The 27773-nt window shown below is 38.0% G+C and overlaps 1 protein-coding gene across 1 annotated transcript in view; it reads right to left on the reverse strand.

Annotated features, from left to right (window-relative positions):
- Plxdc2 (plexin domain containing 2) overlaps positions 1-27773 on the reverse strand; it is a 444295-nt gene that overhangs the window by 112251 nt on the left and 304271 nt on the right. Inside the window, exons 5-6 of the mRNA XM_004668408.2 lie at positions 9681-9803; positions 4653-4771 (exon numbers count right to left, since the gene is read on the reverse strand). Coding sequence (XP_004668465.1) covers positions 4653-4771; positions 9681-9803 — 242 coding nt within the window. The remainder of the gene's footprint in view (positions 1-4652; positions 4772-9680; positions 9804-27773) is intronic.

Below are 27773 nucleotides of genomic sequence, written 5' to 3' on the forward strand. Positions count from 1 at the left end.
CACACATTTCCCAATTGCTGTTGTGAATAAATCTAAGTCAAATGCTTTCATGGTTTCAGACATCTTTAACAATTGCACATCCAGTTTTAATTTGAAACCTTCTAATGTTTAAATGTTGGGGATACATTTATTTTACAAACACACACACAATCTAAGACCACAATCAGTGTGACCTCTGATTTAAAGACTGCCCACAAAGGAAGTGGCCAACTAGTGTTTGGCCTTCATGGGAAAGAAGACAGTGAAGGGATGTCCACATAGCAAAGCCTAGGCAACTGGCTCAAGGTCACAACGCCTGAGGTGGTGAGTTGTCTGGGCAACAGCCAGACAAGGGAGCTTGTGGAGACATGGCCCGAGAGTGAAACACTGAGCGGAGAGAAGAGATCAAGGAAACACAAAATCTTGCATTTGTAAGAGGCACCTGAAAGGTATGAGGTTGTGACTTCAGGGGCAAGGAAACTCACTAGTTATAGACCATCAGGTCAGGACAGCCGGGCATGACCTGACCATGGGTAGGAGCACCACCCTATGAAACAAACCTCCTCATGTCACCAAAGGCAAAGAGCAGGCAGCAGACAAGTGCCGTCACCTCATACAAAATGCCCCACGACAACATGACCAAGAGCAGAGCTGACAAAAGGACACACTGCCTCTTTCTGAAGTCATTTCCCAGAGAACATGCACTTTGATTCTTTGTTGTTTTATTAACTTACTGATTTATTCCCAGTGTTTGTTATTAGGACATAATCAAGGAAGAACCACTCAATTTGTCATATTTTTACATTTAGAGGGAAAATAAAAAGTTAAAACACCAAGAGCTTTTCTATGTGGGATAACTAAAATCATATCCAAATATGGAAATGAATTAGATCCTAATATATCTATAAAGATACAATTTTATACTTCAAGTATTTAAAATTCAGACAAATGCTATGATATACAATTGTTTGCATCTACAGTTTTCTTAGAAACATTCTTTAAGAGCTTATAATCAGCATTTCATTCCATCTGTTTTTAATCTTCTATTAGAATATATATATGTATATATATACATATTCATATGTGACTTATAGAACACAAATATATAGATTTTGTACTTACACATTTAGGTAGCTTATTGGACAAATATTATCTTACAATTTTATATTTATTGTACTCACACATAGCGCTCAATACTATACTATAGCATAGAATTGAAGTTATTTTATGGGTTTTTTTTTTTTTTTTTTTGGTTTTTCAAGGTAGGATCTCGCTCTAGCTCAGGGTGACCTGGAATTCACTCTGTAGTTTCAGGGTGGCTTTGAACTTAAGGACTTAAGGCAATCCTCCTACCTCTGCCTCCTGAGTGGAGGGCTGGGATTAAAGGCCATCATGCCCGGCAATGGGTAAATGTTAATGCGCTCTCTGTTGAGCTCTTCCTGGCCTCTCTCTTGAATTATGTTTTCTTTATAAATTTAGCCAGCACCATCTTTAATACTGTCAGGCTGATGACCATGCATGAGGGTCATTACTGTATAAATAAGGAAGACAGTCTTCAAAGAAATTTAAAAGATGCATTAGTGGACCCACTGAAACCTACAGCCAATCGGCACTGGTGAGTTTTCACCATGTGCTCTGCTTTTGCCAAACACTGAGAACAGCAGGGGCGCGGGAAGCTGCCGAGAGGGTCAGCGCGAGCCTCCGTGGCCATGACGTCTGGCAAAGCACCATTTACCCCGCCCACAATACAACACTCTTCAGAAGTACAGAGAACATCTAGTTACCAATCAAAATGCAGAGGGATGCATACTGGCAAATATTACAAAAATAAATTCAGAAACAATTATTTTTTTCCTTGTCATGCTAGGGATTAAGCCTGGAGCCTTGGACATGCTAGGCCAGTGCTCTAGAAGGAGCTAATCTGTTCACCATTAAATTTTACAAACAGAACTTCAGCAAGATAATGTATTTTAAATTTTCAGAAAAAAAAAAAATCTAGAAGGGAAAGAATCTGCTTTCTGCCAGAAGAAAACATGCTGAGGCAAAGAAACGACATCTGTGAATCCAGAGGACAGAGATGCTGAACCAGTCTTTGAAGCCAGATGACAAGAAACTGCTAATATTCCCCACAACCAAACAGGAAAACCATAATGAGAAATCGTTCTTCAATTAAAGTAAAGAAAAAGAAAAACTTGGTATTTTAAATACCAAGCCAGAACAAAGGGAGGATAGAGGAATCGGTCCCTTACTCAGCAATGCGAGGCACCCTTTGAGAACAATGTAAATAAAGACAATTTTGATAGTAAGACTGGAGAGAATGGCCACATTAAGAACACAAACCTGTTTTGATAGTGTCTGGAGTTGGTGAGAGCTAAGACGCTAGACTTTCTGACCCCAATCATTCCAGAAACCTTACCACTGTAAAACTGTTGAAAATTTAAAAACAAACATTTCCCAATGTACCGCTACCATCCCAAGAATCCATTAGATTACAACAAACAATAAGAATGAACTAGGCCTTTGAAATCATTCCCTCAGCTTCCAAGGAATGTGCTATCAAAACATAGCTCCAGATAAAGCAATGTAGAGCAGGAGTTATCCCATATTATCTTCCACTTACATACGTTCCCAAGTAAACAACAGAAAGTTTCACCTAGAATTTCTCTGGGAGAGAGTGAAAGCATCTGCCACAGTTACCAGATCTTAAAGGTTGTTCTACTGAGTTGAAATTCCCCTAGCTATCACCTGATGAAATAGATGAATTTTAGAAGATTTGATCATAGTGACTTATTACTACCAGTCTTTTTATAACTAGGGATTTGTTTTTAAAAGAAAAGGTAATCATTGAATTTAAAAGAAGATAAAGTGTCTGTATTATTATGAGTAAACAATGCCCATTAATGTACATTGTATTTCTCTCCTAACTACCAACTGTCCAAAAAGCACATCTGTAATTCTTGGGGCTTTATTCCTACATCAGTTATCAAGTAGACTTTAATCACACTGTCAAGGTAATTTGAAATCAAATACACTCTTACTCTAGTCTAAACCATTTGCAAACTTAAGTCTACAATTTAGCGAAGCTTCCTTTTCTTTTGTCAGTTTGTGAAATGAAAGAAGTGTAAATATAAGCCCTTTCTTTCTTCAGTCATTTAGGTTCTCATTAATTTTTCTTATCAAATTTAATCCTTAAAATAAGCCTTACCCAACAGGATAACAGGGTCCACTCCTGGAGCACTCAGTACTGTGAAGCTATCCCCATTTTCAGTTTTAGAAAACTAGAATACAAACATTTTTTTTGTTTTTATTTTAGAGGTAGACACTTGGGAAAGCTTGCTCACTGGAAGCTGGCAGCAAGAACCAAGGAGGTAACCACCCCTTGCATATCAGTCAGGGACCAGGCGAAACCACAGAGGAATTGGCAAGATGGGCAAGAGCGCTGCTTCCATGTGAGCCGGACAACCTGTGCCAGGGTGATGGAGACAGACACTGAGGATCCTCGAATCAACCAAAGCAGACATCCTAAAGCCTCCGAGAGCTCAACACTTTAGTAGGCTTCAAACACACCCACCAAGGCTCAGGGAATTTTGCAGAAGAGGGTTCAGAAAGACTGTGAGATTGGATACCCCCCAAATGACTGACTACTGCTCTCACAATTCATAGCCCACAACTCTGTAGGGAATACCAGCAATCCCACTTGGTATCTCAGTGGAATGGGGGCAGGGAGGACAGAAATGATGGTACCAACCCATAATGTGTCCATACAAAGTTTCCACTTAATAAAAAAGAAGAAAGAGAAAGAGATACAAATTGAAAGAAGATTTGTTTACTTATTTGCATGCAGAAAGAAGAGAGATACGGAGAGAGGGAGGGAGGGAGAGAGAGAGAGAGAGAAAGAAAGAAAGTAAGAGAGAAAATGGGTACAAATCTAGCTACTGCAAGCAAATTCCAGAGGCATGGGCCACTTTGTGCATCTGACTTTATGTGGGTACTGGGAAATCAAGCCCAGGTTTTTGGGGTTTGCAGGCAAGTGCCTTAAATGCTGAGCCATCTCTTTAGCCCAAATGTGAACATTTTATAGAAATCAAGTAGGCAACCCTAAAATCCTATAAATACTAATATTGGTACATAGGTGTAGAATCTTGGGCTGGGTAGATGACCCAGCCAATAAAGTGCTACCATGCAGGCATGAGAACCTAATTTCAGATTCTAATTCACATTGTGTCATATTAAACACCAACGATTCAGCTATCAGAATGTATTATATTAGCTGGACTAGCCAAACTGGTGACTTCAGGTTCAATGAGAGAACCTGTCTCAAAAAAGTATGATGGCAAGTGATTAAAGAAGACACCCAATTTCAGCCTTTGGCTTTCAAATGCACATGCACACGTGTGCACACACACATATGCACGCACATGCAGCCAACACATACAAACAAATACACACACACACACACATATATATGTATATATATCAAACACACATTACATATGTAGAAAAAAAATCTTCACAAATTGGAAATGGATTTCCTCAGACACTTATTGTAATATTGCTGCAGCGATTTTACAAAACCATGGGTCATAATGGCAATGCTAGCAGAGGTCAAAACTTATAATATTAACCACCAACGAGCGATATTTGAAGACCAAAACCGTTTACCTATTACTTACTTCTTTGTACCCAAAGATGATGCGTCCGTCCTCGAGCAGCGTTGCCTGGAACGTGAAGCTACCCAGGTTGTAGTTGTCCTGCAGGTGCACGTGGTCCCACTGCACAACCAGCGCCGTGCCTGCGGCCCCAAGCACGTGCAAGAGAGAAGAGACGCACTGAGAAAACGCACACTCCCTAGTTTTGAGAACATCTATTCATAAAAACATTTGCTTTCACATCAAGTAACTGCATTGCTTTTCTCTTTTCTAAGTAGGGTCTCACTCTAGCCCAGGCTAACCTGGAATTCACTTTATAGTCTCAGGGTGGCCTTGCTGAGATTAACTGCATATGCCACCATGCCTGCCTAAAAGTTAGTTGCCTTAGGATTTTAATATTAATGGGTATTACCTGCTGAAATTTCCATGAGCTGTTTTCTACTTTAAGAACAGCCCAGTGGATTGAACAGACTTTAATTTTTTTTTTTTTTTTTGACAAATGCTGACAAAGGAACACATTTGAAACAGTTAGGCCTACTTGTGATAATATCTTTGTGTATTTAGAATTACACTCTTCCACACTGAAGAGGTGCCTTTAAAACTAATGGGAATTGTCCTCTTTAATTAACAATGCCTCATTTCTGTCTTTGTGGCATTGATTTGAGGAACACAAAGTAGCAGAAAGGGTCATGGTCTAGGATCCCCGAAGCTCTCTTGCAGGAAGTAAGGGCAAAACTGCACAGCTAATATAATACATTCTGATAGCTGAATCTTTGGTGCTTAATATGACACAATGTGAATTATGAGTTGAAAATACTATCAAAGTCAAGTTGCTGATGAGAATTCATTGGTTCAATTGACATCATGCATTTTTTATATTTTAAATAGAAAATGAACAGTAATGAGTTTTGCCTACTCTAGATTTTGGATTGAAAATTAATCTTGTCACCAAAAATTTTGTTGAAAATGAGATTTACAGAACTAAAAGAACAAAATCTCCTGGAAGGAAATTCATGATTTTTAAAGAACCATTACTTTTTGGTAGAACTCAGTTTTAGCAACTGTTTTGTGCATTAGTAATAAATATCTCAAGATAATTGACAATTTTTATTAGACTTCTTAATTCCAATATTTTAAACACCTGATCCTTAAAGAATGTTAACGTACAGAACTATATTTCTTTTGAGGTAAAGCATTAGAAATAACCACAGAATACTGTTGAGCCTAAATTTGGTGCTTTAAACTATGGAACATCCATCAAGTTTATAGGCGACGTCCAGGGCTCTCCCTTCTTAGGGCCATATATATATATATATGGAATGACTTTTTTTTAGAATGGTAAATGGTAAGAGAGCGCTTGCTAGGAATCTTCCCATAATTTTATAATTTCAAGGGTAGGTATTCTCATCATGAGGGTCTTTAAACTTCTTTCTTATTCCCTACGCCTATAACACTCACATCCATAGTACCTAATCTGTGGCACACCTGGTAGTATATTTCACTTTCAAGACAATTGTTTAACTGTTCTTATAACTTGCTTGTGTAAGCTCGGGCCTAATTCACCTGTGTGGACCTGTTTCCTCTCCTGTAACATAGGAAGGGTAATTCTTTCTATTAAGGAATTTCTACAGTTTATACAACAGAATATAACAATTCAAATTCTTTGTGAAAATGAGAGGTCTACATAAATTAGTATTTATTGTGAATTATGATACTGCTATTTCAAATATATTATTAGAAATAGACATGAGACAAAACAGAGTATACAGTATTGGGTGAGTATTGTGCAGTACTGGGACCTGCCCAGGACTTGCTGATATCTGAACCTCTCTAGAGACTAGTGGAAAGTGTTTTGAGGATCAGTGTTTTCTGGAAGTTTTAAACTTTGCTAACTATTTATATTTGTGCTCATCAAAGGACCAGTATTTCAAGCTTCAACTTTGTTGAAATAGTGCTGCAATATAATACTTTCTGGTGGGGAGATGAATAGGAATGGCTTTTAAAGAAAAAAAAATGTTTATAGTAATTTATTTCCTTCTATTTTTTGCATTAGACAGTGACAATTTAAGAGACTATATGGGCATTAGAAAACAATTAACTAAGAACTAAGTTTATATTTGCAAAGCTCTGAGTGAACCACTTTCAGACATGCCTGACCTGCATTCTGTCTCGGAATTTACTTAAGCACACCAATCAGAAGAGAGGAGTCGCTGGACCATCATATGTATTATTAGCATTCAGGTTCCTGAACCATAATTAACTGACAGGTAATGGATATTATTTCTTTTTAAGCTTCCAAAATACAAACAGAAGTGGAATACCCTAGTGCTATTTAAGGATGCTGCTAACCTGGGTTTTCTGATTTTGTGCTCCACCAGGCTTCTGCTCATTGGTAAGAAGTACAGTGTCTGATTTGCTATTTGTGAGCCACCAAATTATTTTTCTAATGAAAGGGATCATTTTAAGAGGTTTTCTCTTTTGTGCTTTAATGGTCTGTTCTTGTGCAGACTGCAGTTATCTTCCGGGCTGGCTAGAACGCCTGGAAGCAGGGGCTCATGTTTAAAGTCTAGTGCTGTGGTTCTTACAGAAGTTGTCTTAGAAGAGCCTGTCTTCTCTGCCCCTTCTCTGGAGGGTACTTGGAATTCCTGACATGTTTGAGAATATTTCAGAAAGTAGCTATGATATACAGAACCTTATACTATTTAAATTTGCTTCTCTTAAAAAACACAGATTTACTTCAATAAGATAAAACATATTTTGAATATTAATAACTATATAATTCTTCAAAATAAAAACTCATCTTAAGATTTGAGTTTTTATTTATCTACTCATTGAATATTTTATTGTAATCTTCTTGTGAAGTACCCATGCGCAGCTCCAGCAATGTCCTATTGGGTGATCACAGTCTGTGTTTCCAATAATTTAGGGGCCAGTGGAGTGCTAAACATTGACTTTCACAAATCACTTAGAAAAGGAACAGGGTATATGTAAAAGAAATGACAGGAAAGAATTACTTAGTTCACTTTCTGGTTTTGATGCTGATACTATACAAATGTGCTCATTAAAGTCCCATACTCATAATGAACGCCCTTGCCATCATGTACTGGGACATAATCAACACTCTTCAAACATGTTTATTTAGTTGTAATAAGTTTCTCAGGTAATTCTAAATGGAGACCATGAATTAGTTTGATAAGTTCCTGGCTATAGACCTGCCTCATAAATATACTTACAAGTTAGTTGAACACACTATGGCATTAACAGTCATGAGTTTGAACAACAGATAAAAAATAGAAGGACAGAATGCATTACATTTTATAATAATAGTAGAAAATAGTTTCTATGACTAACACGTAGAGTTTTAATATTGTATTTCACTTTGGTATGTCTAAAATTGTTTAAAATGCCTTTCCCAAGGTGTATATCTAAGCGTGTTTAGTGATTATGGCTACCTATGAAATGGCTTAACCACTGGTTTTTAGATTGCTTTTACAGTGAAATGATACCATTTTTCCTAAGGCTACTGTCACCACCAGGCCAATAACACTAGTGTATTTTATAGTTGATTGTCAGAAATAAGACAATAGTAGAAATACCATTGTGTACCCTAAATGTTTCCCATATTTTCAGAGATGAAACTGTCATTTGTACAAATTAATACTATCTTATACAGTATGGAAATTTTTTAAATTAATTTTTTCCAATGCAAACTACTCTTTGCTTATATGTTTTCCTTATATCAAAGTTACATCTTTCAATAAGATATTGAGGTAAAGATTCATTTCTAGCTCTATGGCCTTGAATTTCTTATTTTTAATTTAATTAAATTAACTTATTTATTTGGTTTTTCAAGGTATAGTCTTGCTCTCAACCGAGATGACCTTGAATTCACTATATAGTCTCATACTGGACTTGAACTCACAGTGATCTTCCTGCCTCTGTCTCCTGAGGGCTGGGATTAAAGGCGTGCACCACCATGACTGGTTCTTATTTGGTTTTTAATGACATTTAACGATGTATTGTATGTTTTTCCTATTTTATACATCCTCCAGAGATGTAGAAGTTTACATTGTTGTCAGTATATGCACTAAGGTCTTGCTGTGACTTATTTCATGCTTTAAAGTAAGAAAGTTTTATTTCCTTACATGAAATTTAAATAGTTTCCATTTTATATTTTTGACAGGGCATGTTCATATACACAGAGGCTATCATAATGTGTAAAGATTTAATTTCAACAGAGAACACTACTTGCCTCTACTTATATTCGCACTAGCAAAATTTGTACATATCTGTTATTTTTTCAATAGGAAAGACTTAATGCAAATAGCATCACTTACATGCATTTGCTTAATTTGAGATACTTTCTACAACAACTCATTTATTAAAGTGTGTTATAAATGTGACTAAACATTTTGTGAATGAACAAATTAGTGAATAAATGAATTTGAGCCATCTGACCATGTAGTTTATACTGCTTTGAGCAGGGTTTTTTGTTTGTTTATTTGTTTGTTTTTGAGGTAGGGTCTTGCTCTAGCCCAGGCTGAACTGGAATTCACTATGTACTGTCAAGGTGGTCTTGAGCTCTTGGTGATCCTCCTACCTCTGCTAACCAAATGCTCAGATTAAAGATGTATGCCACCATACCTGGCCCTTTTTTTTTTTTCACAGTTTCTTACTTATCATCTCAAAGTATTTATATTAAACAACTTACAAATCTAGTCTATTGAAAAGTTTCCAAAGAATTGATATGGATTTGATGCTCATACCATAAAATATATATTAAATAAAAGTAGGTTAACTGAGATGGCTCAGCTAAAAGCATTTGCTTGCAAAGTCTGCCAGCCTGGATTTAATTCCCCAGTACCATGTAAAGCCAGGTGCAAAATTTGATGCATGAGTCTGGAGTTTGTTTACAGTGGCCAGAGCCCCTGGCATGCCCACACTCACTCTCATGTTATCTCTCTCTGTCAAAGAAAGAAGGAGTGAGAGAAGGAAGGAAGGAAGAAGAAAGGAAGGAAGAAAGAGGGGAAGAAAAGGTTAATTAACATATACCGTTATCAAAATATCTGACTGTAGAATTTCTGGATACACTGGGATCGAAGTTTGCCATTAAAGGTGCTATGTACTGTGTGGCTGTTAGCATTCGGTGTACAACTTCTCCAGTGTAGATGAAACCTGGAATTAGAAAGATAGGAAATATGTTTTAAAAACATTTTTAAAGCAATATATTTTTAAAACATATTTAAACAAAAGATAAAGTTATAATTAAAATAGTTATAGCTCAATTACAAACATATTTACGACTATTACCTAGGACAGATTATTAAGTTAAAAAATTCACTATAGGGCTGGGGACATGGCTTAGAAGTTAACAGCCTTGCTTGCAAAGCCTGCATGTTAGAATTTAGTTCCCCAGTACCCACTAAAGCCAGAGGCACAAAGTGCTGTATGTATATGGAGTGTGTTTGCAGCAGCAAGAGATGATAGTACACAAGTACCCTCTTTCCCTCTCTCTCTGCAAATAAAGAAAACTCAGGGTTTTTTTAAATTTACTATAATACTAATGTGAATCAAATATTAATTTTAAATTTTCTTTTATTTTAATGTCAATCAAACATTCAAGTATGTTTTAAAGCAATGATTAGTATCAAACTCAGGGCCTTGCACACACAGTAAGAAAGCAATCTAACCATCATTCTGCCCATCCACAATCCTAGGTTCCCTTAAACTGCAGTTTTAGTGAAGTACATTACAAATCCTCACATGCTAAAATGCCGAAAACGTTCCTAACCCCTCTCTTTCTCTTTAATAAAGAGAGTTAAATACCCATGACAAAGCTTTCAAATTCCTCAGATTGCCAGAGCTTTTATGATTCTAGGACCCTATCAAGCAGATAAATTCTATGTACTTCAGATAAAATGGTAAAATACTGACAATCTACAAGTGCACCTTCCTGGATCATACTAACCGACTTCAGCAGATGCATGGTGATAGCCATTGACTATGGAGAGCTTTCAGGTATGAATTAACTTTCTATAAGTTCAATGTTTCCACTCTAACCCCTTTTCAATTATTCATCCCAGGTTTATTTACTTTGTATATTATCCAAGACAAATTGTTAATTCTACCCTGGTGTTTTAGTTCCAAGGTCTTTAGCTGTCTAAAGTAAGAGTCAGCTCAGGGAGTATTCACTAATTTCAATATTAGTCCCAGAAATGCACAACTGAGAGTGAAGAAGGAAACACACGTGCACACAGTGTCCCGTGATACATTTAAAAGCCCATTAATTGTGACAAAGAGTTGTAAGGCCTCAGCTATTATGACTTAACGAGATAGATGAACCTTTATAAAGTCTTAAAAACTATAAAATAATGTCTAAACCTCAAAATGTTAAATTTTACCACACCTTATGGTCTGAGTAAAGGTTTCATTGGCATATTCTGGTCTTTATTGTTTTAAAATATAAGTTATGATTTCTAAGTGAGTTATTCCATAATTAAATCTATAGTTATTTATACATTTTATAAACTTTTCTTTTAAAAATAACAGGTATGGCTGGAGAGATGACTTAGCAGTTAAGGCACTTGCCTGCAAAGCCTAAAGATACAGGTTCGATTTCCCACTTAAGCCAGATGCACAAGGTGGTGGATGCATCAGGAGTTTGTTTGCAGTGGCTAGAAGCCTTGGTGTGGCCATTCTCTCTCTCTCACAATCTCTCTCTGCCTCATTTTCAAATAAATAAATGAATGCTTGAAAATAACAGTTATGCTAATATGGTCAATGCTTTATTATATTTATTCCCAGATTGCCAGTCATTCTCTGATGTCCACTTTGAACTATTTTTTTATGATCTATAATTTATTTTACTTCTCCCTGATCTTTCCCAAGATTTATATTTTCAACATTAAAATCAATAAAAAATTTCTGAACATGAAACTTTGAAGGAATTAGACTCTGAAGGAAGTTTTCAGAAAGAATAGCTACATGTAATTATTATCGACTCCATTTTCTTTATACTTTAATAGGAGAGACTGTATGACTCAGTGTGTAGACCAGAGGAAGCTAAACTGTCATCAGCACAAAATCTCTTCTTCAAACCAATTGTGTAAGAAAAACAAAAGCAATTCCTTGAAACATATAAGTTACAAAATTCAAGAACACTGATGATTTCTGCTACTTCTCTTTTTTAATTAATTTATTTTTTAATTGCCACATAGTCTTTGTATATATTTGTATATATTGTATATGTGAGATCCTACCTTGAAAAAGAAAAAGTTACTTCTTTTTCTTTTTTAATGCATTGGCTTATTAATTCATGAGGAGAGAGAATGAAAGAATGAGAGAGAGAGACAGAGAGAGGAGAGTGAGGAAGTTTTGGCAGAAATGCTTTCTGCAAGGGCTTCCTGCCACTGTAAATGAACTCCAGACACATGTACCACTTTGTGCATGCACTGTGCTGTGCATTGGCTTTACAAGGGTCCTGAGAAATTGAACCTGTGCCAACCCAGGCCCGCGGACTTTGCAAGCAAGTGCCTTTAACTGCGGAGCCACCTCCCCAGCCCCAGTCTTTTTATTTTTAAAAATAACAGGTTTCAATAGGAATTTTTAAAATATATTTCATTTTGGTTGATTTCTCCTCTCCAGCCTTCCCCCACCTCTTTGTACTGTCTTATTCCCAATATTGAACTCTCTATTTTGTTCTATTGCCCAGTTCTCAATAAGTCGAACATGCAAGTTGGGCTGGAGAGTCGGCAGTTAACTGAGCTTCCTGGACAAACATGAGGCCTGAGAGGACTTGAAACCACCTGGTTCAAATCTCTAGATCACATATAAACAGCTGGATGTGGCCAAGTGTGCTGGCAACTTCAGGTCCACAAAAGAAAGCGGAGACCAGGAAAAATCACCCTGACATGCAAACAGCAAGCTTTGCATCAGTAAGGGACTTCAGCTGGATACCCAACTTCAGGTCCAGGCTGCCGCAGGCAAGTGCCCCACCCTTCCCCACAGGTGTGTGCATAGGGTGCTGAGGGGCACATACACATGCACCACATGCATACACCACACACACCAACCTCACACATGCCACATTTCACACGTGAGAGAAGGAGTCAGGTAGCTTTGTCAGGTAGTTTAGGGTGACTGGACCCCTGAAAGCAAAAAGCAGGAATGTCTTTAGGCTTGCCCTTGCAGTCTGAGCTTTACTGAAGATCAGAGAAGAATCTGGCTCCTCCTTATCTCTTGTCTAAGCAGTTCCCTAGACCTTATTTTCCACATCTGAGCACCTTCCTGGGAGGGAGGTCTCCTTCCCTAGAATTTAAGTCTAATCCTGGCAGCATTGTTGGTTAAGCTTAGACTCCAGAACTTGGCCTCATGGCTGACCCTTTCCTGAGCCAGCCCTTAACCCAGACCAGTCAGCTGTCTCTCTCTGCTCACCTGAGGCAGAATGTGAAATCTACTGTCATAAGATTATAAATAGATAATTGCCAGGACTCAAGCCTCTCTAGGGGCTGCCTGACCACCCCTTCTGAACCTCCAGGTTCAGGTGAGTTTCTCCGCCTCTTAGCCTGGCTGGGCAGAGGGAGGAAGAAGACCCCTGTTCCCACTTGGGCTCTCTGCCGCCGCCTGCCCTCTCCTCGGCCATGGCGGGAGCTCTTTGCACTTTTTTTCTTTCCTCTCCAACTCCCTATTCATGGCTCTTCCCGTCCCAGCGCGTGAGCACTCAGAGCAGTGGTACATTCATCTTCCTCCCCTTGCATCTGTACTTTCCTCAATCAATGCGTTGACTTAATAACTATCCTCAGTTTGGTTTGCCTAGAGTTTGGGGTTCGAATGCCCTGTAATAGACATGTAAGCAGAATAGAAAAACACTCATCTCTAACAAAGGACTATAGTTAATTCTAAAGTTTCTGTATTTTACTTACAGAAATATTCCAGCAGAATTTGATACTAAGGGAAGAGAAGCATAAAAGTTCTGCAAGAGCAGGGAATACTACTGGGTGCTGCATAGGAACCAGCTACGAAAATTAATACAACCAGATTTCTCCAACTTGATGCTCACAGCTTCCAAGTCGTTATTTTTACCTTCATCTCTTGCATTTGGCTATTCTATGCAAGCTCAGTTATAGATAATATTTATACTCTTATTGGTCTCTCACATTTTATGGTAATCTAAGGAATGCATTTCAATTATTTTCTTCAGATTTCTCTGAAGACATCTGAAGGGCTAATCAAAATTCCTTTGTTCATCACGAGCTTCAAGTATAAATAGAATCATCTGTGTAGTCATAAGATTGGGAGAAAAGTTATTATCACGGTAATTTAGGACTCAGAAAAATATCATCACTAAAAAGAACCAAGAGAAGCAAGCATGTTTTACCACAGCTAATGAATTTCTCTTCCTTTGACACGATCCACTAGGAATCCTGGAGCCAAGTTCTGAGCTTAGTCATGGCTTTGTCCTTGCTCCAAGGCTTTCCTTGAAATGCTTTCTGCAAGTGGCACAGGGATGGGGAGAGAGCACAGTGGATAAAATCTTTCCTCTTAAGCATGGGAGATAGAATAAAGCCATCCTGTCCTAACTACATCCTGACTTCATTTGTTGGGGAAATAAAACAGCTGACACTTGCCTGCCAGGGCACCTTTCAGTCGCAAACTCACTAACTCTCTGAGGGCCACATCTGCATTGGTAACACTTTTGAGATTTCTTATGTCCCCAAACATAGCTCAGATATGCAAATAAGTTAACTCCAGGATAAGTGAAACAACTGCAGTTCAAAGACAACCCCAAGATACAAGAGGCAACCTACATCTGACACGAATGTCATTATTTTATGGTCTGGCCTTTAAAAACACTGTACCTGTGAGCTTCTGGGCTAAAAGCATTTCGGGTATAAGGCCCCTCTCGGTACCTACCAGCTTAATAGAAGGGACTCCCAACTGGCTACAAAAGTGTGGTGGTCTGTAATTCTCTCACACTGACTATAACAATTACCCCAGCACCCACATAAAAAGCCAGGTGCAGTCAGTCATGCATGCTTATACGCCCAGCTCCGGGGAGGCAGAAACAAGTGGGTCCTGAGACTTGCAGGTGAGCTCCAGACCCACGAGAGCGGTCTCTGAAAAGGTGGACAAGGCTGGGACATGCAGAACACCTGCTGTCAAGCGTGGGCCTGTGAGAAAGCCCAGCGCTGCCGTTTGATTCCATGGTACCTATCAAAGTAACCATGTGGGTATGTCTATGTGCTTCTGTGGCCCAGGCCTGAGATGGAGTTATGGAAATCAGAGGTTAGAGCATCAATGGGCTTACACACACACACACACACACACACACACACACACACACACGTGCAACACAGTGACTTTAGATTTAATGACATACTCCTCAAGAAAACAGATGAATGAAAAGAGGACACCCGGGTGCTTCCCTGGCCTCTATGCACATGTGCTCAGGATATGCACATATGCCCACACATGCATATACTCAACACACACATCACATCACCCATCATGATACACATTCTACACATGTGCAAGTTACATGACACCTGACACTTAGACATTGTTCTAGCTGATGGTAAGTTTATACAAGATACATGATTTTGAGATTGTGGTTCAGACCAAAATGTACAATCTGTGTTTACATTATTCTTTTTCTCTTTGGTTTTTCAACTTAGGTGTAGCTCAGGTTTACCTGGAATTTACTACTTAGTCTCAAGGTGGCCTTGAACTCACAGTAATAAAGGCGTGCGTGCACCACCACACCTGGCTGTGTTTGTGTTATCCTTACCCAGGTTAGGTGTACCATTGAATTTAACTGCAGGGTAATAAATAGTAAAATCTCTTAATGTGCACAGCCTTTGGTGCCACTTTCCTTACATTCTGTCACAACTAGCACCTTGGAAATGTATTAACTTCCCATTGGTTGCAAATGATTGTTTGATTTAACTGGAAGTGTCATAGAACTAAAGGAAGCATGGGGAGGCTATAACCGCCTGTGCAAAGTCTATAAAACTTTACTGCACAAGGGCCACATAACATATTCTACTTGATCAACTTTCTGTTGATATTTTTGACCCTGAGGCAAAGCTGGAGTCAATCCATGTGCCTCGGAGCATTGAAAATTTGCAGTTAAATGGTTCCTTTGGAGTAAAATAACAATAGTGAATGATACCTGTGTTATCTTTGTTAATGCATATGTACTGTGATCTCTACTCATTAATCAAATAGATCTGAAATTTCTGGATAACGATTTAGAGAAAAAGTTCCTCTTTCTGATTTCTCACTAAACTCATATATGGAATGTTCTGTTTCTGCTCATGCAAATCTGACTTGTTTATAGGTGCTATTAATATATGTGTGTTAGTCATGGAATGTTCATGGAAGGAAAGCTGCTTGAAACAAAACAATGAAGTCTATGCAAAATTCACTTATTTTTCCTAAGCTTCATTTTATAAATCAAAATAAATTTTCACACACTATACACTATCACCTTTAAGACAACTAACTATTCATCCATAATTGAGTTAGCCTCTTAAACAAATCTCAAATGACAGAGGTAATTTAGAATTTAAAAGTTGTGGTAAATTATCTGGAAATGTGAATGTCTGATAATTACAACTGTACAATGACAAGTTTTATATAACAAGCTTCCTCTAGGAAAAAAAATGTTGCTTACAGTTCATGCAATTCACTGAGATGATACTGGTTTTAACGTGCAGCCTAGATAGCTAATAAAATATTCTGAAATTCATGAGAGCCTGTAATGTCAATCACGAGTATTTTTCCTTCAGAATTCCAACCAGCTATCAAGTTTACATGTAATAATGTCATATTCTATATTAAAATATATCCATGGGCTTGTCTCAGGCAACATATAATGCTGTCAATCATCAAATATTTCCCTTATGTTTTCAAACAGCTGGCAAGATGAACCTATCAAATATATTTCATAAACTAAATTTAAAAATATACCTGTTAAAACATCTTTCATAATAAAGATTCCACAGTGTTGGCTTAAGGCACAACTGGGTACCATAAACCATCAAAATGCCATTTCCTATGGGAGAGAATTCAACTGATAATTTGGTAATGTTCCATAGACCATGTTCATGAGATTACTGCTCTATGTGCTGTGTTGAACATAACAAGTGTCTCTCCAACTGCAGAAGAAAGAACAAGAGCCAAAGGGCAGACGAGATTCTGAAGAACCATGATGTTGATGACAATTTCAGCCATTTTAATTTTGAACTAGTAAATTTTATTACTATAGTTTCTATTTTTCAGTCTTGTTCTTTAAATAAATCAATGTAAGTTGTTCTGAGTTCATTCATATTAATACCTCACAGTTACTGTCAACAGGCCCTATCTTCTCAAATACTACTGATTATCTGGAATTTCTAGATTTGGGCACCCTCATTGCAGACTGTATGAACAGACCCCTCTAGAACTTCAGAGTTCACAAACTACATGCCTCTTCATAGAAGCTCAAAATTTGACTTTTTCATTTTGAAAATTGAGTTTATCTTTTCTCTTCAAGCAGATCCAGGGAATGGTTAAAGTCTCAGTTATTCAGGGAGTGATTCCAAAACATAGCACAATAGGTATTTACAATACTTTCCACACTCAAACAACTCAAAAATCATCCACTGAGAATAAGAATCCCTTTGCAGTGTTAAAACATCCAAGTAAGAGGTGGTAAAGCACAACAGTAAGAGAAGACCCATCAAGACAGCAGGAAAAATAGCTTCGGATTGCTCACATTATCTTTCCTCAAGACTACACTGTCCCAAGGGAGCCGTAATGTTCATTTGGCTGTCCTGTCCTTAAAACTCCAGAATGCTTATCCTCACAATTCTAGCTTCAAGTCCATCCCTGTTGACCTAGTCATGAGGGTTCCCCCATCTTAATGGCCTTAGTTCTTACAGATCCATGATCCAAGCTGTATGCCTGTGATTCAAGTACTAGGATCCAAGTACTAGGTCTATTCATGACTCCAAGTTTCACTAATGTACCCACAGTATCAAACCACAGGTGAGCCCATGTGGAGTCAAGAACTAAGTCCACCCCCACCTTAGCTGAGTAACTGACTCTAGACCACCAGCAGCAAGTCTGCCCTCAGACTCCATTGGCTCCACTTGTTTAAAAAGAGTGAGGGCTGGGCTGGAGAGATGGCTTAGTGACTAAGTGCTTGCCTGTGAAGCCTAAGGACTGCAGTTCGAGGCTCAATTCCCCAGGACCCATGTTAGCCAGATGCACAAGGGGGTACACGCATCTGGAGTTCATCTGCAGTGGCTGGAGGCCCTGGCGCGCCCATTCTCTCTCTCTATCTGCCTCTTTCTCTCACTGTCTGTCACTCTCAAATAAATAATAAATAAAAATAATAAACAAAAAAATAAAAAAAGAGCGAGGAAAGTGGATAGGGCTGAAGGACACCATTTAGCAAAGCAGTGTATACATATAGATGGTTTAAAAAGAGCAGAAAAGGCAAGAGAATTGTTTAAAAGAATACTGGAACACTCTTCAAGTCTGGGGAAAAATAATAAACATTCTGATTCATGAAGCCCACAGTACTCCAATTAGATTAAACATAAGTCATCATGAAGACAGATAATTTTTTCTAAAGTAAAACCAGAATTTTATATATATATATATATATATATATATATATATATATATATATATATACACACACACATATATACATACATATATATATACACACATATATACATATATATGTGTGTATGTACGTATACACACACATATATATATAACACAACTGTACTGACATAAGACAGACATTGAGACCAATGATTCAGTGAAAAGCTTAGGAGTAAATCCACTTATTTATAGTAGCTTGATCTTCAATAAAGGTGATCTTCCATAAATGGGATTAGAAAACATGAAATTCACTTGTAAGTAAATGCAACTGAACCATACTATACATTGTAAACAAAATCTTTGCAACATGTAGTCACCTGTTATATATTCACATATATGCACACATAGAAATAGAGAGAAAGACAATCTTAAATTACATAACTCCATAATTAACATGAGCCATATATTGAGCATCTTAAAATCCAGGCACAATAAAATCCAGGCAGTTTGCTTTTAAAGACATTTCAGCCAAGGATTTTCCTTTACTTTTTGCTGACCCAGATGCATAGACCTATCAATCTCTTGGTTAATAACAGCTGGGTTGAGCTGTTCAAAATTGCATTTCTTTTCAGATATAATGAATTCTCCATAAAGTCTGCCCGCTCAATCTTAGGAAGCACTGTAACTGCTGAGAGAAGTGAAAGACTAAAAGGAACCCAAAGCCTTTCTGCCTTTCTTTCACATTTACATATTACATGTCTCTCCACAACTCCAGCTGTAAAAATAAGCAAACAGAAATTAAGTGTATCTTTTGTGAGGTGAGTTTCTTGAAGACAGCAAACTGAAGGCTCAATTTTTCTGATCCACCCTGTTAACTGTGTTTTTTGATGGGTGAATTAAGGCTATTAATAACTGTGAGGTTTGATTTGATTCTTGCCATGTTGGAGTGCTTTGTGGGGTTTGCTGTTTTCTTTGACTTTGTGCTTTTTTGATCTTCTTTAGTTTTGGTAATTGTAGTGTGCTTCTTGTAGGGTCTTGAGATTGGTTGTTTGACTCTTCTGTGTGGGGAATTTCTTGATGTATACACTGTAGATTTGGCTTTGTGATCATAAAATCGTAGAGCTGGCTTTTATCATAGAAAGTTTTCCTTTCACCATCTATCATGAGGGATACTTTTGATGGGTACAGTAGTTTGGGTTGGAGCCATAGCTTTTTAGACTTTGAAGTGTTCCATTCTGGGCCCTTCTGGCTTTCAGGATTTCCATGGAGGTAATTTTGATGAGGTTGCCTTTGTATGTAATGGGGAGGGAGGGGCTTGGGGGGAAAAGGAAGGATGTGTGGGGGACCCATAAAATCAAACCCAAAGTGAACTGGTACCACAGAAACCTTTATCCTTGAACATAGAGTACAAGGTTGGACCCTCAACAGGAACAAAGAAGGAACACTTGAAAAGAAGGGCCCTGGAGAGGGAGGGATGAAACTTAACCTTAAATTTTTTATTTTTTATTTTCTTTTTCCTTGGCTCTGGCCTATAACTCCCAGTATCAGGATGCAGTTACCACCCACAATGAGCTATTGATCTGAAAGACCTACCAGGTCCCCAAAACAAGACATATTTCTGTCAAATCTGATTATCTGCAGAGGTAAATGGTAAGACCAGACAGCCTGTCTAGTGCAGACAGGCTCTACATTAGCTACCGGGGGAAAGTGTCCAACAACTGTCCAAGCAACCCAGGATCTACGCTATTCAGAAGCAAACACTCTGACAGGATGTACACACCAGTGCAATGGGGCACACAGCCTTGGTGGGTAATCAATAGCTTTCTGATTGGCTAAGAGATCTATCTGCTTAGTGGAAAGGAACCCTTATCTGGAACTGAGAAACAGGTTAGAATCCTAAGGAGACAAAAATTATGCTCTCCGATGTCAAGCTTCCACTAATCTTTGGCTAAAACAGGGACCACATCCATCAAATTATCTCTAAATTAATAATGCTTATCCCATTTAACATGAGAAAGAGATGGTAAGACCCTATTCCTGAAGACTTCACATGCCTGAGCTGCAAAGTCACTGAGAAATCAAGTTGGTGCTGAGCAGAAAACGTTCTCCCTGTAGCCCAGCCAACTGAAAGCTGGAAAAAGCTGTACTGTATGCAGGCTTATGTGAGACAGAAGTCATCAGTGGTGAAACAGTGGACACTGGAAACCTCAAGTTTGGCCTGACAGGCCAAATGACTGAAAGAGTGCAGGAGTGGCATGTCTGCTCTGGGGGAAACCAATTACTCTCTAATTGGACTGAAGGCCCACTCTACAGGAGGGAATACATGCCTGCTACTGAAAACCTAATCAAAAGCCTTGGCAGGGGAGGTCATGAGCCTTAGGTGTATAAAGCCTGCTCTTGTCTGGATAAATTCATATATTACTCTCACCAAACTTCCCTGAATCACTACACTTAATGTTTGTACTCCTATATTAACACTGCTCTGACTTCTCTTTTCAGATGGTAATGACCACTGGGATGACCTAAAAGGCAACATAATGCTGAGAAGAAGGGATGGAGGAGTGTCCAGCACTGAAACATCTCACACTCTCCATGGCTCAGGGTCCATAGTGGAAGAGGTGGTGGAAAGAATGTAAGAGCCAAAGGAAGAGTACCACTCTCTACATACAAATAAATGTCTGGACAGAATTTGGCCTCAATACCCAAGACCTCACAGTGCCTACCAATACTCACACAATACCCTCGTAATAGGAGAAAAAGGGCTGGAGAGATGGCTTAGCGGTTAAGCACTTGCCTATGAAGCCTAAGGACCCTGGTTCGAGGTTCGATTCCCCAGGACCCACGTTAGCCAGATGCACAAGGGGGCGCATGCGTCTGGAGTTCGTTTGCAGTGGCTGGAAGCCCTGGCGTGCCCATTCTCTCCCTCTGCCTCTTTCTCTCTCTATCGCTGTCAAATAAATAAGTAAATAAATAATAGGAGAAAAAGATGTTGACATCAAATTAAAAGACAGACTAAGAGAGGGAAGGGATATGACAGAAAGCAAAGTTATGAAGGAGAAAGTGGGAGAGGGGAGGGAAGGGGAGGGAAATATCATGGTTTGTTGTCTGTAAATATAGATGTTACCAATAGTGTGTGTGTGTGTGTGTGTGTGTGTGTGTATATATATATATATAAATGTATATATACATGAAAGCTTACCAAAATTATTTGTTATTCTTAACTGATTTTAAAATAAATAAATATATATCCTATAAAAATTAGAGCTTGATTAATTTTACAATCCTTATACACAAAACAAGCACTTCACTGTGACATTGTTGTTCTAGCTTTTGAATTAAATGAAATAAAATGTTAGTTTATATATGTATTTTACTTAGAAAATACCCATGACTTCAAAGAAATATATTTTCTCTGATATCAAACTGGTTATTTTTAGAATTCTAAAGCTGAGTAAAAAGGTTTAGTTATTTCTAAGGTATCATATCACTAATTGGTTAATTAACTACTTGATGGATTGTTATTTTCCTTTAGAGGTCTAACTCAGGGTATCACATATGCCAGGTAATAAATCTACTATCAAGCCATTGTCTCTGACTTCACACATTTTTTTAAAATTACTTATTTATTTATTTGAGAGTGACAGACACAGAGAGAAAGACAGATAGAGGGAGAGAGAGAGAATGGGAGCGCCAGGGCTTCCAGCCTCTGCAAACGAACTCCAGACACGTGTGCCCCCTTGTGCATCTGGCTAACGTGGGACCTGGGGAACCGAGCCTTGAACCGGGGTCCTTAGGCTTCACAGGCAAGCGCTTAACCGCTAAGCCATCTCTCCAGCCCCACACATTTATTTTTAAGGAAATAAAGTCATGAATTTATTTAAAAGTGACATGAAAAATTTATCACTAAGGTTAAAATAATTAAGCTTAATGAATGAACTTAAAAGTAGTACATTTTCAATTTACTAAAATGTATTAAAATAAAATTTATGAGCTGGGTATCATGGCACATGCCTTTAATCCTAGCACTCGGAGGCAGACGTAGGAGGATCGCCAAGAGTTCAAGTCCACCCTGAGACTATATAGTGAATTCCAGGTCAGCATGAGCTACACAGAGACCGTACCGTGAAAAAATATTATGAAAATGAAATATAAGCCTCTTTAGATATTGTTCTGTTTTGAGCACTTGGCATTACAATTCTATCCTCCACATAAAACTTAAAATCCTTCCAAAGTCTGGGGTCATCTGCTATTTGTACCCACAACTCCCCTGTTCTGTGCAGCACATAAAGCTTCTCCATACCTCTGTCTGAATTGTCTCGTATAAGTAGGGGAGAGTTGAAAACACTGTGTTAGCTTTGCTTGCTCTCACTACAATTTTAACTGATATCTTGAGGAGGGAGTGATCACTGACAAAGAAGCCCAGTTTGGAAGTAGCAGTGATTGGAACAAGTCAGGTGTGAGGTGGCAGGAAAGCTTAGTAGGCATAAAGAAAAGAAAGGAAGAAAGGAGCACAGAAAATTGAAAGAGAAATGGGGTTAAAGTTCAAATGTGCAAGCAAAACAATCTTAAGGTTAATTTTAAACTTTTATTTTTCCCTACAAAACCAAGAGAGAAATGGAAAGATTGATGAAATTGGAAATAAGGGTTAGAACAGGAGCAAATGATTTCTAATTCTAAAAATTTTCAAGTTCATAACCTAGAGGATGAGGTGGAAGTCTGGTAAGAGGCTGGTGGTTATGACTGCTGTTCTGCAAGTGGACAAAGTGCCTTCTAAATATTTATTATTTTGCCCATTGGTCATAATGCTCCTCTCAGCATTGGACATTGAAGTGTACTATGAAGTTGGAGGCAGTTAGTAAAGGAACTCATAATTGGTCAAAGTGCTTAGAATAAGCCTAGTCACTGGCAAGCTGCCCACGTTGTATTATATAACTCCTACCCCCCCCGCTCATGGAAGCTGCTTTAACTTACCATAGTAGGTAGCATTAAGACATGACTGTAGAAGGGGCTAGTTGGGAAGAAGAAGGGGTTCAGTGGCTTTGGAAGGGGGATAAGAGAGGGGAAGGGGGTAAATATGATCAAAATATATTATACATATATATAAGAGTATCAAAAATAAATAAGACCTATAAAAACAAATTTTAAAACAGACTAGAGGCACTGCCATGATTGTACTTAGTCAGGTCAGGGATGCTAAGAACAACTATTGATGTATAGGAATAGCAGGCCAGGAAAGGTCTGGAAAGATGGTGCAGCCAGGGAAGACCAATGGCAGCAGTGGAATTGTTCTTAACAGAGAGGTCTGCAGTAGAGCTCTCCCACTGGAGGGAGCGTGTAGCAGGAAGCCTTCTGACCTGGTCTTCATCTGCTCATGAGAAGAGACCTATTGAGGATAAAAAGGCTCAAGGTGGTAGTCCTTGTCATTTATTGCTTTCCTTACCAGTTAATCTATTATATCTGTCCTCAAGTAAGCCAGGTAAGGGCTTCCACCCTCCGTGGCATTCCATTTTCTTTCTGCCAATTCTCAACATGGCTAAAAAGAGTCCTGCTCCCAAACAGCTGCATCTGATAAGTGTTCCTGGTCTCCGGCCTGGCAGCCTCCTTTCTGAGCACCTCCAGCTCTGGCTACATTGCTTTGAACTTTCATGTCAGGTTTTCAAATTCTCCCTGGCACTTACAGTGCTAAGTTCACATATATGACTGTGTGTGTTTTCTTTTTACTTTTGCCAGACATAGTTCTTATAAGGCAGAAAAGATCTGATTCAGATTTTGCTATACCTTCATGAATATCTGGAAAAGAGCACTGAGCTTTATGATTCCATTTAGCAATCTGTGGGCAGATTCCATGGCAGATGCGGTGTTGGAGTGGGATGCAGAGACGAGAAGATAATTGGTCTTTCTGGCCCCAGGAAGAATGCTGTCTTTGTTTTGGACCCGTGTTGAGTAAATATCTTTCCTACTCGAGTAATCACTTTTTAATTATAGTAGTGTTTTGAAAAATGCATTTCAATATTTTCCATTGAAATTTTCTTGTAACTGTTTTCTGTCTTAAAGAAAAGATCAGAAAGATAACTTTCAAATAGAAAATCCTTTGTTCCAACCACCAGGAGAAAATTTATATACACAGTGATAGTTGCTCAGAAAAAAATTCAATTGAATGTAATTCTTTAGAGCTAAGCTTAAAAACAGAAGCGGAGAATATCCTAGAAGAAGAAAGACTAGTATATAATGAGTTCTTATTGTTGTCAAGGTATCACTGGAAATGTAACTGAATATAGCAGCTTAAGATAGAAACTGATTTCACTCTAGAAGCAAGAACTTGATCTATTGTGCGTATAAAAAAAAGTGTGTATTAAAAAAAGTATACAACCACTAGAAGACAGTAATTCCTATTGGGGAAACAATGTGGTAACTGAAATAAACAATGCATTATGAGAAATGATGACACAGTAGATCATTGAAGCAAAGTCCAACACTCCAGAGCTAGTGCAAAAGGCACTTTAGGAACAGGAAGGTGAAGACAGTGTTTAATAAACAGCTCCTTGGTCCTGGGGAGATGGCCCAGTGGTTAGTGGTACCTGACTGTAAAGCATGATGTCCCGGGTTTAATTTTCCATTAGTAGCACATGCATGTGCAACTTCTTTGCAGCAACAGGACACTGTGGTGCACCTCTATTTTTTTCTCTCTCTCTGTAAGTCTGTCTCTCTCTATGCATGTTTCTCAAAGAAATAAACACATTTAAAAAACAGTAACTGGTGTAGGTAGATATTTGAAATAATGTAATGTGCTGTTGTATTAAAGCAAAAATATAAATTTTATTACCTTTCTATGCAGCAGGTTAGCTTTTAAGGAAATGACCATAGCTCCTTTTCACATTTATTAAACAATTTACTATGCAAATTTCAAAGATTAACTTCTCAGAAAGATGATCAAGGTTCTATTGATCTCAGTTTTGATCATTTTAGCCTTTCTTCTACTGATTAAAACGGAAAGTAGTGGAACCTCTTTTTGGAGGAAATACACAAATAGAGAATAAAATATCTATATAATGGAGAAAAAGATCTCTTTATATAACTTTCCTTTGATTGCATTATAAACTGTTTGGAACCACATATTTTGTATTTGTCTGTAGTCAGGTGTGTATCTATCATAAAATTGATAGTTACTGAATTTTTGAAGATAGCAAGTAAAGCTTTATGGTTTTAAGGTAAAATTTGCTAAGCTTAGAAGGCTGCAAGATTGAAAATGAATGGTAACTTAGAATAACAACAAATGATACACTTCTACTTTTAAAATTTAACATTGATCCAAGCCTACATCCATCTCTATTCAAATGCAGATGAACCAATGGGACACCCTTTCAGCTATACTGTGACTATGCTCAATGTCATCCGCAATTTTCTTTATAGAAAGCAAGTAAGGGCATGCGGCCCAGTGGTACAGTGCTGCCCTAGCACGGACAAAAGCCATCACAAAGCAATTAAGTTAGCACATATTCAGAGTCATTTATGACATATTCAATATGTATGCCATGTCCTTTGTTCGTATTAATACTCTACTACCCAATATCACCCCTTACCCATCTCCCCTCCCCAAACACACACACATACACACAGAGATCCTTTTCCTCCCACAAATAGTCTGTCTTCTACTTTTATGTCAAATATACATATATACTACAAATACACACACACACACACACATACACACATATACATATATATAGATAGATAGATAGAGAGAGAGAGAGAGAAAGACAGAGACAGAGAGAGACACAGAGAGAAACAGAGACAGGGACAGACAGACAGAGAGAGATCTACATATGAGAGAAAACATGTGATAATTCTTTCTGAATATAGCTTATTCCACTTAATATGATATGATGATCTTCAGTGGCATCCATTTTTCTAAAAATGACAAACCTTTTTCCTTTTTATGTCTAAATAAAAATCGTGTGTGTGTGTGTGTGTGTGTGTGTGTGTGTGTGTTCTCCATTCTCTATCCATCCATTGATGGACACCTAGAAGGATTCTATAGTCAAGCTATTGTGATGCATGGATGATACACAGAATGTCATAGCAGTCACTAATGACTTTCTTGTCTCCCTCATATAGTAAGTATCCACTATCCACCTGCACAGGGAGAAACATAGTGTTGCTGTTATACTTGTCCTCTGCAACTTAAGTTTTTACCCTAAGAATTTATTTATTCACCTAAGCCCAATATTTTCTAAAAATTATAGGAAGTCTTAGAGTTGTTATTAAATATTAATTTCCAAGACTGCAATCTTGAACAAATCAGATAATCTCTGAGTTTAATTGAACAGATATCATTCATATGCATGTGTGTGTGCATGCAAATAGCTTTTTTAACTCTTTTTAAATTTTAGAGAGAGAGACAGATGGACAGAGAACGAGAGAATTGGCACACCAGGGTCTCAGCCACTGAGATTGAACTCCAGATGCCTGTGCCACCTAGTGGGCATGTGTGACCTTGCACTTGCCTCACCTTTGTGAATCTGGCTAACATAGGATCTGGAAAGCCAAACATGGGTACTTAAGACTTCACAGGGAAGCACCTTAACTGCTAAGTCATCCTTCCAGCCCACATGTGTATATCTGTAAGCCCACAAAAACCACTGAAAAATAAATTTCTGAGAATCCATAGGCATGCACTAATGCTATTGAGCTGAAGTACTGACTGATTTTTCATTTAGTGGTTATTGGTAACAAGATCTAGTAGCTTTTTTTCCCTAAGGTTTCTCTATTACCTGAAATATGGCATTCCCTTACAACACAAAACCTAATAAATGTAACAAATGAAAGATGAAATTTTTCTTCAGTGAATTTCTAAGGATATATTGAAGATTTATAATTAATATCTTATTGCATAGTCTGAGAATGAAAAATATGCAGGAAATAAAATCCAGCAATTTATCTGTGCGTGATGGTGCATGCATTTAATCCTAGCACTCAGAAGGCAGAATTAAGAGGGTCACCATGAATAAATTCAAGGCCATACTGAGACTACATAGTGGATTCCAGATCAGCCTGGGCTAGAGCAAGACCTCAGGGTCGGGGAAGGGAACGGGATTAATAGGGAGAATTGCAAAGTACTTAATTTGTATTTAGAGTCATATGGAAGCTAGTGCAAGTATCAACCTAGAAGAATCATTAGAAAGAATTTCTTTAGGCATGATCATCTAGATTAACTAGTCCCTTCTTTTGTTCAACTTTTCTTGTGAAATTATTTTCAGCTAAATATATACACTCTTGCTCTTAAATGATACCTTGAAATGTTTTTCATTCTGAGAAAATACAACAAAATAACAAAAGCTAAACATCAATCAATGTATTTTATCTGGTGGAATGTCAAATCAATTGCTTCCAGGTGCTCATTCTTTATTCTGTCTGTTAGACCAACAATGATAGTTTCTAACATTGGGAAATCTGGCTGAGGAGATGACTCACTGAATAAAATGCTTGCTTTGCAAGCATGAAGCTCAAATTTAGATCCCTAGAACCCATGTAAAATGTTAGGCATGG

This window comes from Jaculus jaculus, chromosome 15 (genome assembly GCF_020740685.1).
Source record: "Jaculus jaculus isolate mJacJac1 chromosome 15, mJacJac1.mat.Y.cur, whole genome shotgun sequence".
NCBI lineage: Eukaryota > Metazoa > Chordata > Mammalia > Rodentia > Dipodidae > Jaculus > Jaculus jaculus.